The sequence below is a fragment of the Leptinotarsa decemlineata genome, unplaced genomic scaffold, assembly GCF_025532065.1.
Source record: "Leptinotarsa decemlineata unplaced genomic scaffold, Ldec_3_MD MMD2_tig00000576_RagTag_RagTag, whole genome shotgun sequence".
NCBI classification, from domain to species: Eukaryota; Metazoa; Arthropoda; class Insecta; order Coleoptera; family Chrysomelidae; genus Leptinotarsa; species Leptinotarsa decemlineata.
In genome coordinates this window covers 1,357,891-1,370,476 of record NW_027412551.1, presented here as the reverse complement: position 1 = coordinate 1,370,476, position 12,586 = coordinate 1,357,891, and the positions used below count along the sequence as shown (strand labels likewise).

The 12,586-nt window shown below is 38.5% G+C and overlaps 1 protein-coding gene across 1 annotated transcript; it reads left to right on the top strand.

The window, feature by feature from the left end:
* Positions 1-215: 215 nt before the first annotated feature.
* On the top strand, positions 216-2,090 carry LOC141481916 (uncharacterized). The gene is made up of 2 exons (XM_074174268.1): positions 216-657; positions 720-2,090. Exon 2 carries the CDS (start codon positions 803-805, stop codon positions 1,937-1,939), a length of 1,137 nt encoding a protein of 378 aa, XP_074030369.1. The 5' UTR covers positions 216-657; positions 720-802; the 3' UTR covers positions 1,940-2,090.
* Positions 2,091-12,586: the final 10,496 nt, after the last annotated feature.

Genomic DNA, 12,586 nt, shown 5'->3' with positions numbered 1-12,586 from the left:
ATTGAAAGTTTGAAAAAAAATATTCTGTTTGAGAATGTGATTTGGCAACATATTTGAACTTCTTCTTTTCGCGCATATTTCGATAATCTACTCGACAAACTGTTCATTCGTCAAAGTAACAATAACAAACCAGACTACTACTACTGCTATGAGTGCCACGCCGAGATACAATCAATTTCCAATCTCTTAGAAAATGATCACATTCGCATGATACAAGTTACAGTTCGATAACCTCTTACATCAGCAGGATATTGTTCGATGACCCGAAGACGACATCAATTATTTTGCTGATATCTGCAAAGTCGGCAATAATTTATGTATAAATAGGTTCAATTGATTTGTAATAGCCAGTACTTATATTTTATAGTTATTAGTTGTTACTCTGTTCAAATAAAAAGTTTTTAAAAACCCTTTTGTGTGAACGAGAAATATAATTGGCGCAGTCATTAGGATAGTGGAAGAGTCCTTAGAAGATCCTCGTCGTTCTCAAACGTTTATCCACTATTCTCCCGAACCAAGTTCCACCGAGAAGCAAGTACTCCAGGAAGAATTCCGGCCGTAGACAAGAATACCTCTTCACTATCGTCCGTCAAGGAATATCTACATAGAAATAAGTTTTTGGTGACAGAATATGCAACGAGCCATCATCGTCATCCTGTAAGCATAAATGAACTCAACTTCATCAATTGCAAATACTATTTTACGTCCCCCTACCTTAGTTTTACCAAATTCACCTTCAAGTATCAATTCTCGCCCATCCATTATTCCTCAAACAATTGACCAACCTTTAAATCCCATCAACATGGCAAAACAATTCGACCTGAAGAATTTTTGGATTGTACCCGAATACGATGGAAGCCCAAATGAGTTATACCAGTTCATCAACGTATCAACAATGATTCTGAACGAATATTGGAATACTGAAGACCCCGGTTGTTTTCAGAACCATGTATTGATACAAGGACTACTCAACAAGCTACAAGGCAGAGCCAAAGACGTCATTTCAGTTTATGGATGTAGTGACTGGAACAGCATCAAAGGAACTCTAATCCAAAACTTCGCCGACCAACGGAATGAAAATTCCTTAACAAGAGATTTGGTAAACCTGCGACAAGACCAGAACGAAACACCACAACGTTTCTACGAAAAAGTCATGGGGCTTTTAAACACAATATCAAACTATATCGAATTACACACCGCCGATGAAACAATAAAGATCAGCAAGAAAAGCTTTTTCCAACAACAAGCTCTAACAACATTCCTAGCCGGACTACGAGAGCCCATGGGATCCACCATAAGAGCAATGAAACCAATAGACTTGGCAACGGCAATGCAGTACATCCAAGAAGAAAACAATATCCGTTATCTACAAAGGACGTTTGGACCCCCTCAAGTCCCCAAGAAACCACTCCAGACCCAGCAAAAAACTGCAGATCACCAATATGCCCAACAATCAATACCACAGCGGATGTACCAACCCATGCAACACTTTCAACGACCCGGACAACAACAACCTCATCAGGCAATGGGACTCCAACCACAATTTCAACAACCGACCTTCAGACCACATTGGCAACCAAATACTCAACAGAAACAGATGTGGCCTTCAGTCCAACCACCACGTTTTGGACAGAATCAACCAAATAGGCAGAACGGACAAGAACCAACACCAATGAGCATCAGTACCAGAAATACTTATGGAGCACCAACGAGGAGCATGAGAACCCAACCTCAGGCAAGACCAAATTTCAATCCAGCTCCCATGTTCAACATTGAGCAACATGACGAAGACTTTGCATACGAAGCAAACCCCTATTACATTGAAGAAACCTGCTCTTATCCCAATCAAGAACCGACTGAAGAATTCCAGGTTCAAGAAGACCAACAGGAACCAGATGTAAATTTTCCATTGGATCCAGGACAAAACCAAGAAACATAGTGGAACTGCATACATTCGACGATAAGAGAGAACTTCCTTATATAACCATTGCAAATCCTCCCCTCAAACTCCTCATTGACACCGGATCAACAAAATCCTTTCTCAATCCTGAATTAGCTTTCCAATATTACAAGGATTGCATCAAAAAAGATCCCTTCGTCGTCACTTCCATTTTCCAAAACTATTCTCAAGATTACAGTGCAGAAATCCCCATATTTCCTGAGTTTAACTCAAACGGCATTCTGAAATTCTACCTCTTCAAATTCCACAAAACTTTTGATGGCCTCATTGGACTCGACAACCTGAAATTTCTCAAAGCTGAACTGAATTTTCCTGAATCCTCCCTTTTAACCGAATACTCCTCTCTCCCAATCCAGTACTACGAAACCAATAAGACCCAGTTCTACTCTATTCAATTGGAGCCAGACAGCGTGACCCAAGTACGACTACCGGTGAAGGAGAAGAATGGAACTATCATGATACCAAGACAGAAACTGCAAGGCGCTTACATCCGTGAAGCTCTCACTGATGCCCGTGATCATCTAGCCTGGACGGAAATTGTCAACTTCAGTCCAGATAAACTCCAAATCGTTCTAGCCGAACCAGTATGCAGCAGCCCAATAAATCTTCAAGAGCATCATATCTATTCTGCTGACATAATCCCATCAGGAAACAGAGACCCAATCAACAACATAGATGATCTAATCAGAACAGACCACCTGAATCCAGAAGAGGAGATGCATATCAGAAAATTATGCAGAAGATATGCTGATATTTTTCACCATCCAGATTCCTCACTCACATTCACCAATCAGGTCAAACACCATATAAAAACCAGAGACGAAATCCCAGTCTACACAAAATCATACCGATATCCGTATGTACACAAGGAAGAAGTCAAGAAGCAAATAACTTCGTTATTGGACCAAGGAATCATCAGACCTAGTCAATCTCCCTGGTCCTCACCAATTTGGGTCGTTCCAAAAAAACTGGACGCCTCTGGAAAAGCAAAATGGCGTATCGTTGTGGATTTCCGCAAAGTCAACGAGAAGACAATCGACGACCGCTACCCTATTCCGAACATTTCTGACATCCTCGACAAACTGGGAAGGTGTCAATATTTCACTACCCTGGATTTGGCAAGCGGATTTCACCAAATAGAGATGGCAGAGGAGGACATCCCTAAGACCGCATTCAACGTCGAAAACGGACACTATGAGTACCTGCGTATGCCGTTTGGACTGAAAAATGCTCCAGCGACCTTTCAAAGGGTTATGGACAATGTCCTAAAGGGTCTACAAGGGACTATCTGCTTGGTTTATATGGATGACATAATCATCTTCTCTACATCTCTGCAGGAGCATATGGTCAACCTCACAAAAGTTTTCCAACGTTTACGAGAAACTGGTTTCAAAATACAAGTAGACAAGTGCGAATTCCTGAAAAAAGAAGTCAGCTTTCTAGGACACATCGTTACTCCAAATGGGATAAAACCAAACCCAGCAAAAGTCAAAGCAATCATGGATTATCCTGTACCTCGAACTGTCAAAGAAATCAGAGGATTCCTAGGACTTCTAGGGTACTACAGGAAGTTCATCAAGGACTTCGCCAAGACTACCAAACCGTTAACCTCCTGTCTCAAGAAAGATGCCCATATAGAGCATACGCCAGAATTCCTAAAATGTGTTCAAACTTGTAAAAACCTGCTTACCAATGAACCACTACTACAGTATCCGGACTTCACAAAGCCCTTTAATCTGACCACAGATGCCAGCAATTTCGCCATAGGAGCCGTTCTATCCCAAGGACCCATAGGAAAAGACAAGCCAATAGCTTATGCATCCAGGACCCTGAACGAAACTGAAATGAAGTACTCTACCATCGAAAAGGAAATGCTAGCAATAGTTTGGGCTACCAAATATTTCCGACCGTATCTTTTCGGCAGAAAATTCAAAATTCTGTCAGATCACCGTCCTCTCCAGTGGCTCTTCTCCTTGAAGGATCCAAACTCAAAACTGGTCCGATGGCGCCTGAAGCTAGAAGAGTATGACTACGAAGTGGTCTACAAAAAAGGCACAAGCAATACCAACGCCGATGCGCTCTCCAGAATAGAGATACATACAAAGGAGCTCCATGAAGCAAACTACGACGACGACAAGGCATCTCTATTCAACCATCCTCCATCAGAAGTTCCTGAGTCTGCAGATGACATCATCAACGATCTGTTTAAAGATTGCTTTCATCACCATTTTCCTGAAGATAAAGACCCCATACTGCAAGAACAAGAAATTCAGAATGAACCCCCAACCGAAGGAGACAAGGAATGCGTGAACCTGAACCCGGAAATTACCCCAGACGAAGATACTAGTGGCATCACCAACCATACAGCCAGAGAAAGTCCAATATTAGAAATACCAATATCAGAGAAACCTCTCAATGTCTTCAATAACCAAGTCATCTTCAAACAAGTAAGCTATAACCCAGCAAGAACGGTGATAGAAGAAATATTCCCGAATAAAAGAAGATACTATGCTCAATTGGGAAACGACAATATGGACGAAAATGTTTTTAACTTTTTCAAAGAATATATCAGCCCGGGAAAGAAATACGCTTTGATGTTCGAAGATGAAGAACTCTACCCCAGCATGTGCAGAATCTTGAGAGAGACATTCAAGAATTCCTCTTTCGATCTCATAAAATGCAACCGCCTTTTGGAAGATGTCAGTTGCTCAGCTAGACAAAAAGAAATAATCAAGCAGCATCATGAAGGAAAAACAAACCATAGAGGAATCACCGAAACGGAAACTCGGATCAAAAGATTGTATTATTGGCCCAATATAAAAAAGGATATCGAAGAAGCTATCAACTTATGCGAAACTTGTCAAATCAACAAGTATGATCGAAGACCAGAGAAGCCAAAGTTCATGCTGACACCTACCCCAACGAAGCCTCTTGAAATAATTCACATGGATACCTTTCAGGCTGCTGGACAAAAATTCCTGACGATTGTGGATGCATTTTCAAAATAAAGGCCAGGCGTATCCAATAGAGGGATGTAATGCTATCAACACTCTCAATGCTCTCTTAGTATTCATCAACCATCATGGAATACCACATATGATCGTCACTGATAATGGAACGGAATTCAAAAATGGACTGATCCAAGAATTTGTTGACACACATAAAGTCAACATTCACTATACCACTCCAGAAAACCCTCAGTCAAACGGGATAGTCGAAAGATTCCATTCCACATTGATCGAGCACTTGAGAATATTGAGAGATACGCATAAGGAAAGAGACATCAAAGAACAGATGCTCTATGCCATCCTAGGATACAACAACTCTATCCATTCAGCAACAAGACAGAAACCTATGGATATTCTGAACGGACATCTCAATAGTCAAGACCCATTCGATATCGACATAAGACGAGCCTTGATTAACAACTACGTCCAACAACACAGGGAAAAAACGAAGGAAATATATAGGAAAATCAACGAAGATTTACAGAAACAGAAAACAAATATCATAGAGAAGAGAAACAAGAAAAGAGAAACTCCTATTACCTACAAACTCTGCACCAAGGTGTACACAAGAAAAACAGTGAAAAGAAACAAACTGCTACCACCCTTCTTCCCAAAATCCATCCAAAAAGACCAAACAGTAACTGTCGAGACAGAAAATGCAAACGTCCATAGGAAAAATATAAGACATTTGCCTAATAAGATAACTAAATTCTTCGCCCCTGTACAGCCTTCATCTGACGAGAGGACAGGAGATCGAAATCCAGAACCTCAAGACAAATCCGGGACTACCTCCCCTCAAGATGGGACAAGCAAAGATCAAGACTAGTACCCACGACTTCATCCACTACTACGACCTTCAACCCATCCACGAAGATATCTACACATTGTTCCAGTACGAAAGTTATGGTTCTGGAAGGAGTGCATCTGATAAAACTTCCACCAGGTTGTGAATTCAAAACCAACAACGAAGCCTTCATAAACTCCAAAAGTGTCATATTAGACGAACCCCTCACTTTACCAAATATCAAGACAGCTCACATCAATTCCTTGCTGAAATTCAAACCATTGAAATTAGATAAGATTCCCCTGGATAAACTACAACATCTGACCCTAGAAGAAGAGAGGTTACAACTCATCCCAGAAGAAACCAGACAATCTGATAATAGCCATTTCTGGATGACTCCCATTTACATTTCAATCACCATCTTCATTCTATACGTAATTTACAGTTTGAAAAGGCAAACGAAGAAAGAACCATCCAATGATGATCCACCAGTTCCCGAACACGAAGCATCATCTTCAGTCTTGTTCGTCCCTTACAAGACTTCCCCAGGGGATGGAGAAGTTACAGTTCGATAACCTCTTACATCAGCAGGATATTGTTCGATGACCCGAAGACGACATCAATTATTTTGCTGATATCTGCAAAGTCGGCAATAATTTATGTATAAATAGGTTCAATTGATTTGTAATAGCCAGTACTTATATTTTATAGTTATTAGTTGTTACTCTGTTCAAATAAAAAGTTTTTAAAAACCCTTTTGTGTGAACGAGAAATATAATTTACAGCGAGCGATATGGGATTCACAACTGATCGAGGTCGAGGTATTGAAAGCGAATGTTGCCACGTTCATTGGTTTTCCGTGTCATGTACCTAACAATAGATTTATGAAATATTTAAAATCGGAAGGGAGCTAAGATCAACATTTTGCAATGGGAGGGGGGGGGGCATACCTGAAATGTTAACAGTGGCATACGGTGATTGTACTTCGACACAGTGATACAAGTTATACAAGCTTTTCACAGAAGGTCAAGAAGATGTGAATGATGACGCTCGCCCTGGATGCCTCAGAACATCAACAACCGATGAAAATGTTGACAAAGTGAAGAAACATTTTATGAAGTTGGCATATCGGTTGGCTCATGTCATGCAATTTTTTCTGAAATTTTGGGCACGAAGCGTATGGCAGCGAAGTTCGTTCTAAGACTGCTGAATTTTGACAAAAAACCGTTGCAGGAGCATCGCACAAGAATTGTTAAATGACATGAACGTCGATCAAAATTTGCTTGCGTCATAATTGGTGACAAATCATGTGCATATGGATATACAATCGGAAGCAAAGCCCAATCATGAGTGCCAAGAACAAACAAGCTCGCCAAGTTCTTTCAAATGTGAATATTTTGCTCTTTGTTTTCTCCTATCACTATGGCGTAGTACATCAAGGATTTTTGCCACATGGTCGTACGGTCAATCATCTTGAAGTTATGCACCGTTTGCGAGAACATCCGATATTGTGGAAAAACAATTCATAGCATTACAAAAATACACCTGCTCACTAGTCATTACTTGTTCGCAATTTTCTGGCCAAAAACAACACCGTAAGCATGCCTCCGCCATTGCATTCTCCAGATTTGACCCCTGTAACTTTTTCTGTTTTCAAGATTGAAGAGACCCATGGAAGGACGGCGTCATATGACGATTAAGGAGATGTAAACCGAATCGCTGGAAGAGTTCAAAGACATACCAAAACTGCTTCGAAGATTGGAAGTAACGCTGCCACAAGTGTATTATATCTGAGGGGGACTTTTTTGAAGGGCACATATGATAAAAGAATGAATAAATGAATATTTTTTGAGAATAATGATAACTCACTTTATTTTTTGAATAGACCTCGTATTTCAACTGCATGAATAATTATTATCAAATATTTCTTTTTCAATTCAAACACACTGTATTTCTTAAATAGATCTAACCAGCCTCAGTTGAGAATTATCTTGTAATATTTGTTAAGAATAGAATTATTTCGTCCTTGTTTGATGAAATTTCTTTTATATTCAAAACTGCACAGTAAAGTAATTTTTTCACATAACATTCTCCAAGATTCGGTTGAAAATGCCATCATTCGATGTATACCGTGTTAGGAATCACACGTTAAAAGGTAAGACCTCGTTAGTCCTTAGCTCGCACAAGTTCTCAACTTTTGAGAGTTGTCGTTCGTATGGGGGCGACAGCTGATTAACGGAAAAACAGATTTTGAACAGATTTTTGAACAGATCCAATCAAAATTGTATTTTCTGATGAAGGTACTATGTAAAAAACATATTGTGGAAAATTAATTAACGAATACTTTTGTAACAATTTCTACCTAGATCATACACAAACCATGATCACATTGTATATTTATATTTTTGACACTCAACTGTTCCATAGCTTGCCAAGATTGTAAATTAGAATGCCGTAAAACTACCAATATCACACACTTTTACGACACACTTCTAACAACTCTATTGTAAAATCTGACCTACTTTCCTGAAAAATGCCTTGTTTCTTTTCACACAATTCGAAAAGCATGTTGAAGCAAGTAGGCTCTGACAGATTAGCAACTAATGATTGTGCGGAACTAATGACTTCAAACGTCGATATCTCGCTTCATAAAAAGACAGTCTGTGTGACAAATTACTTCACAAGGAAAAATGGAGAGGACAATAGACAGTGGACAGCACGTTTTTGACAAAATATTTACTACAGTTGGATTTACTTTCAGTTAATTCAAGAGAGTGAAGTTTCACAGCGGAAATAAATGTGTCAAAGCTATTTTCTGCATATGGAGGCTGAGGTTTGCAGATTTTCAGGTCAGATGATTCGTCTACGATTACGTTGTGGTAAAGCTATGTTTGTCCTCAGAGCACATACTGTTTTGGAAATTGTTCCTGGTTTTGTTCTCATTGCTAGGTAGGTTTAAATGACCTTCTTCGAGTGCAATTAAGGATAGGTTGATTCTCTATTGCTTCAAATTGAGAGGGTTATAATTTTAGGAGTGATTCATTTTTGTGAAAGAATGTTTTTGGCTTTTTACTACTACATCTACTTCTTCTAATTTCCTCTACTCAGTTTGTCTTTCAAACATTCGTTATGGACTCAAATCAGATGTCATTCACAGGATTCCTACACAATATACTGAATGGAAGGTACGAATTTCACTTACATCGAACAGTGTCATCCCTGCTGGTAGACATCGATGTTTTGCCTTATGGATTTCAATGTAGGGCTTGTGTTTTGTCTTAAAAAAAATCTTGCCTTGGGGCTCTTTAGTGCCAATCTGGGTAACATTATAAGAAAAAACACACAATTCATTCATGAATTTTGACTTTATGTCACGGAATGAATTTGATCTCTGCATGTCATCGATGACATTATTCGATTAAATACCTGCCAAAGAAATCTTGTTGAAATGGAAGGGGTTACAAGGAGTAAATAATTTTTGGCTTTCTACTACTCCATATTGATTCAACAAAATGTGGTAATCTTCCAAAGAAAGGAAGGAAACAATCGATTTCAAAAAATTAACTCTATACAAAGATGTGCCGATCATGCAGACACAAACTGGCAGATAAAGCCCTCTCCAAACAGCTAATGTCATATAAAAAAATCCTTTCGAAACAAATACTTTTATATGAACACTGAATTATACAGAAAACTCTTTTTCCTACTCAGTTTGTATTTCAAACATTCGTTATAGAATTGAATCAGATATCATTCACAGGATACACTATACTGAATGAAAGGTTCCACCCAAATGGAACACTGTCATCCTCACAGATAGACATCGATGTTTTCCAAAAATTAATCAGTCCTAAAAATATAATCCTCTCAATTTAAATAAGATTCCTTCGTCTGGAATTGAATCAAATGAGCGAATGTCATTAATGACATTGATAAATCAAATTAATTTCGTGACATAGAGTCGTAATTCATAAATAAATTGTGTGTTTTCTCTCATAATGTTATCCACATCGGTACTAAAGGGCCATAAGGCAAATGTCTATTAACGAAACATCGAAGTCAACCAGTGAGGATGACTGTTCCATTCAAGTGAAATTTTCACCTTTCATTCAGTATATTGAGCAGAAATCCTGTGAATGATATCTGATTCAATTTCATATCAAATTTTTATTTTTCATTCCGTACTATTGAAAATACCTCTTTTTCAAACTCTTATTGCCTTTCTATTCACCCTTGGATAGTTTTGTCAAGTATTTGAGTTTCTTCGGTAGAAATTATGTGAGAGCCTTCTTTGGGGACATGTTCGGCCACAGCAAATTCATCAGTTTTCACGAAAATACATTTTGATTTGTCTTCAGAAACCCGTTTAGTTATACTCCTTTTTGTGGTTCCAATGCAGATCGGCCCATAGCTATAAGGGATGCGATACTCCTACTGCTGCTAAAGGTCCTCTAGGATCCTCTGCTGACCTTAAACTCTCTCTGATAGTTTTTGTTGCCCTGAATATCAGTTTCACAATGTTTGTCTTGTTCCGGTCTTGACCATTTTCAGTATAGAAGAGGAAAGCTTTTCCAATAATAATCTCAGTAGTTACTTTGGCCGTCTTACTCCTGGGTCATGCCACCTTCTTGAATTCTACTTCACTGAACTCATTCCTTTTGAAAGCATTTTGAATGTGATTAGGTTCTCCATGAAGTCTTTCTGATTCACAGAAGCGTGGGGCCTCTAAACCAACTTTTCAATTACCCCTCTCTTCTGCTGGTAGTTAAACTTTTTTTAAGAAACTTATTTGTCAATAACTTATGGTCAATATTCGACCTTCACTGTTCACAAGTATATCCAAGAAACCAATAATACCTTGGATTTCACATTCCATTGTGAATTGAAATTCTGGGTGAGGAAAGTTAGATATGATGAAAATTGGCTTAGCTTTTTTCATCAATTTGCCATATCACGAACGTATCATCAACGTAACGCAGCATGCAATATGGATTCACGGTCTATTGCTCCAAGACTTGTTAAATTTTTTTTATGAAAAATGTTTTTCACCACATGATCTTTCCGATAACAAATCATGAGCTGACAGGCCGGTTATATCGCCAAAATATTACCAGCAGGCATAACCGTCCTGTTCGCTAGTTTTTAATTTCTTCTGGAAGCTGTACCAAAGCTGAAGTTGGCAGATGTGAAATCCTTGAACTTCATGATTATTTTTCCACTCCGCAAGATATAACATGTCTCGCTTTCATCACAGCTTCAAACTTTTTCCAAGGGTCTTGTTATACTTCCCACGGACAGGAGAATATCGGATAAATTCACTTCTACCACGGGTAATTTCAATCTAAAATGTATGTGTGACAAAAACAGTTTTAATCATAATCAACATAATCAACCCAACTCTAATGATAAGTATAATAGTATTTACTTTTTTTAGGATGTTTTCATAAGCACCGCAGTGCTATGATTCGGTGGTTATTACGCTCATTACGTATTAATTACGCTGACTTAATTCGAATGTTGCTTCATGTGCAGTTCAGATATATTCATTAATTTCATTTCGAATGAAATATGTAAAATGTGGTTTTCAGTTAACTAGTTGTAATACCCAAACGTACAATTCTCAAAGTGGAAGCAAGGATTGATAGGTTCTTTATATTTTAAAGACGATCTGCTTGGCTTTGCAATGTTTTTAAGTCATTTGATGACCCCATCGATGTCGTATCCATAAGAGAAGGTATCACCCCTGACTCCCAAAAACACGAAGATGAAACCGCGTTCAACTAGGTCATGTTTAATCTGTTATAACAGATCAACATCTGTTGGAAACATCTGTTGTCACCAACAAACAAAAAAATCTTGAAATTGATGTTTTGCAATGGAAAGTGAACTACTTGTTAAATATTTCAATTTGCCGTAATATAGTTTCTAATCGATCAACTTTTTCTGTCACATCTGTCAAAACTGAAATTGTGTCAATCTTCTACTTACTCTAAATGAATGACAAAATTTCATTTCGAATGAAATGTGTAAAATGGGATTTTCTGTTAACTAGTTGTAATACCCAAACGTACAACTCTCAAAGTCAAAGCGAGGTTTAATAGGTTCTTTACATTTCAAAGACGACGGGTGAAATATTCCATAGAGGTTCCTCCTAGGTATCACCTCATCCTGAAGAACTCTGATGGATGATTGACTCAGAGCCCACTACGTTGTCGAAATACCGGGCGCACTCCCATCGAACAAAACCATGTCACTATTCAGGGAACGTGCAGTACCTAAAAAATCTGACGCAAAAAAAATAATCGTCGATTGAACGACCCCAACTGTTTTTCTGTTTCATCGAATCAAGAGCAAGAGTTTTCCAGTAATCCAACTCTTGAACAAACTTAGGTAGCTAGGTGGTATAGCCAGAAAGCATTCTGACGCCTCCTCAAGAACACCATATCCTACGAATTTGTCTTTTACCAAATATTTGAGCAAGCAGAAGCTGTATCGGGAGAGAAAACAATCTCCCACTGAGCAGGTTAGCAGGTTTATGCTCAAACGGTGAAATCGCCCATTCAAAGGTGAAAAAGTCCTATAAGGCTAATTCTTCTGTATCGTAGCTGTAGCTAACATACAGAAAACCTTATATGGAAAAATAGCTATAGGCAATAATGCCGGAATATTGCTCATTGAACAATCAACCACCCCAGTATCGATCAATCAACCGGAATGTAAAATGGGGAATGTTCCCCCTGACGAAAATCAAGTGGTTTTCATAAAGTAGCTCTAACACAACGCATTTTAAACTTATAATTTCAACCTTTTTCTTAGAAAAATTATTTTAATACT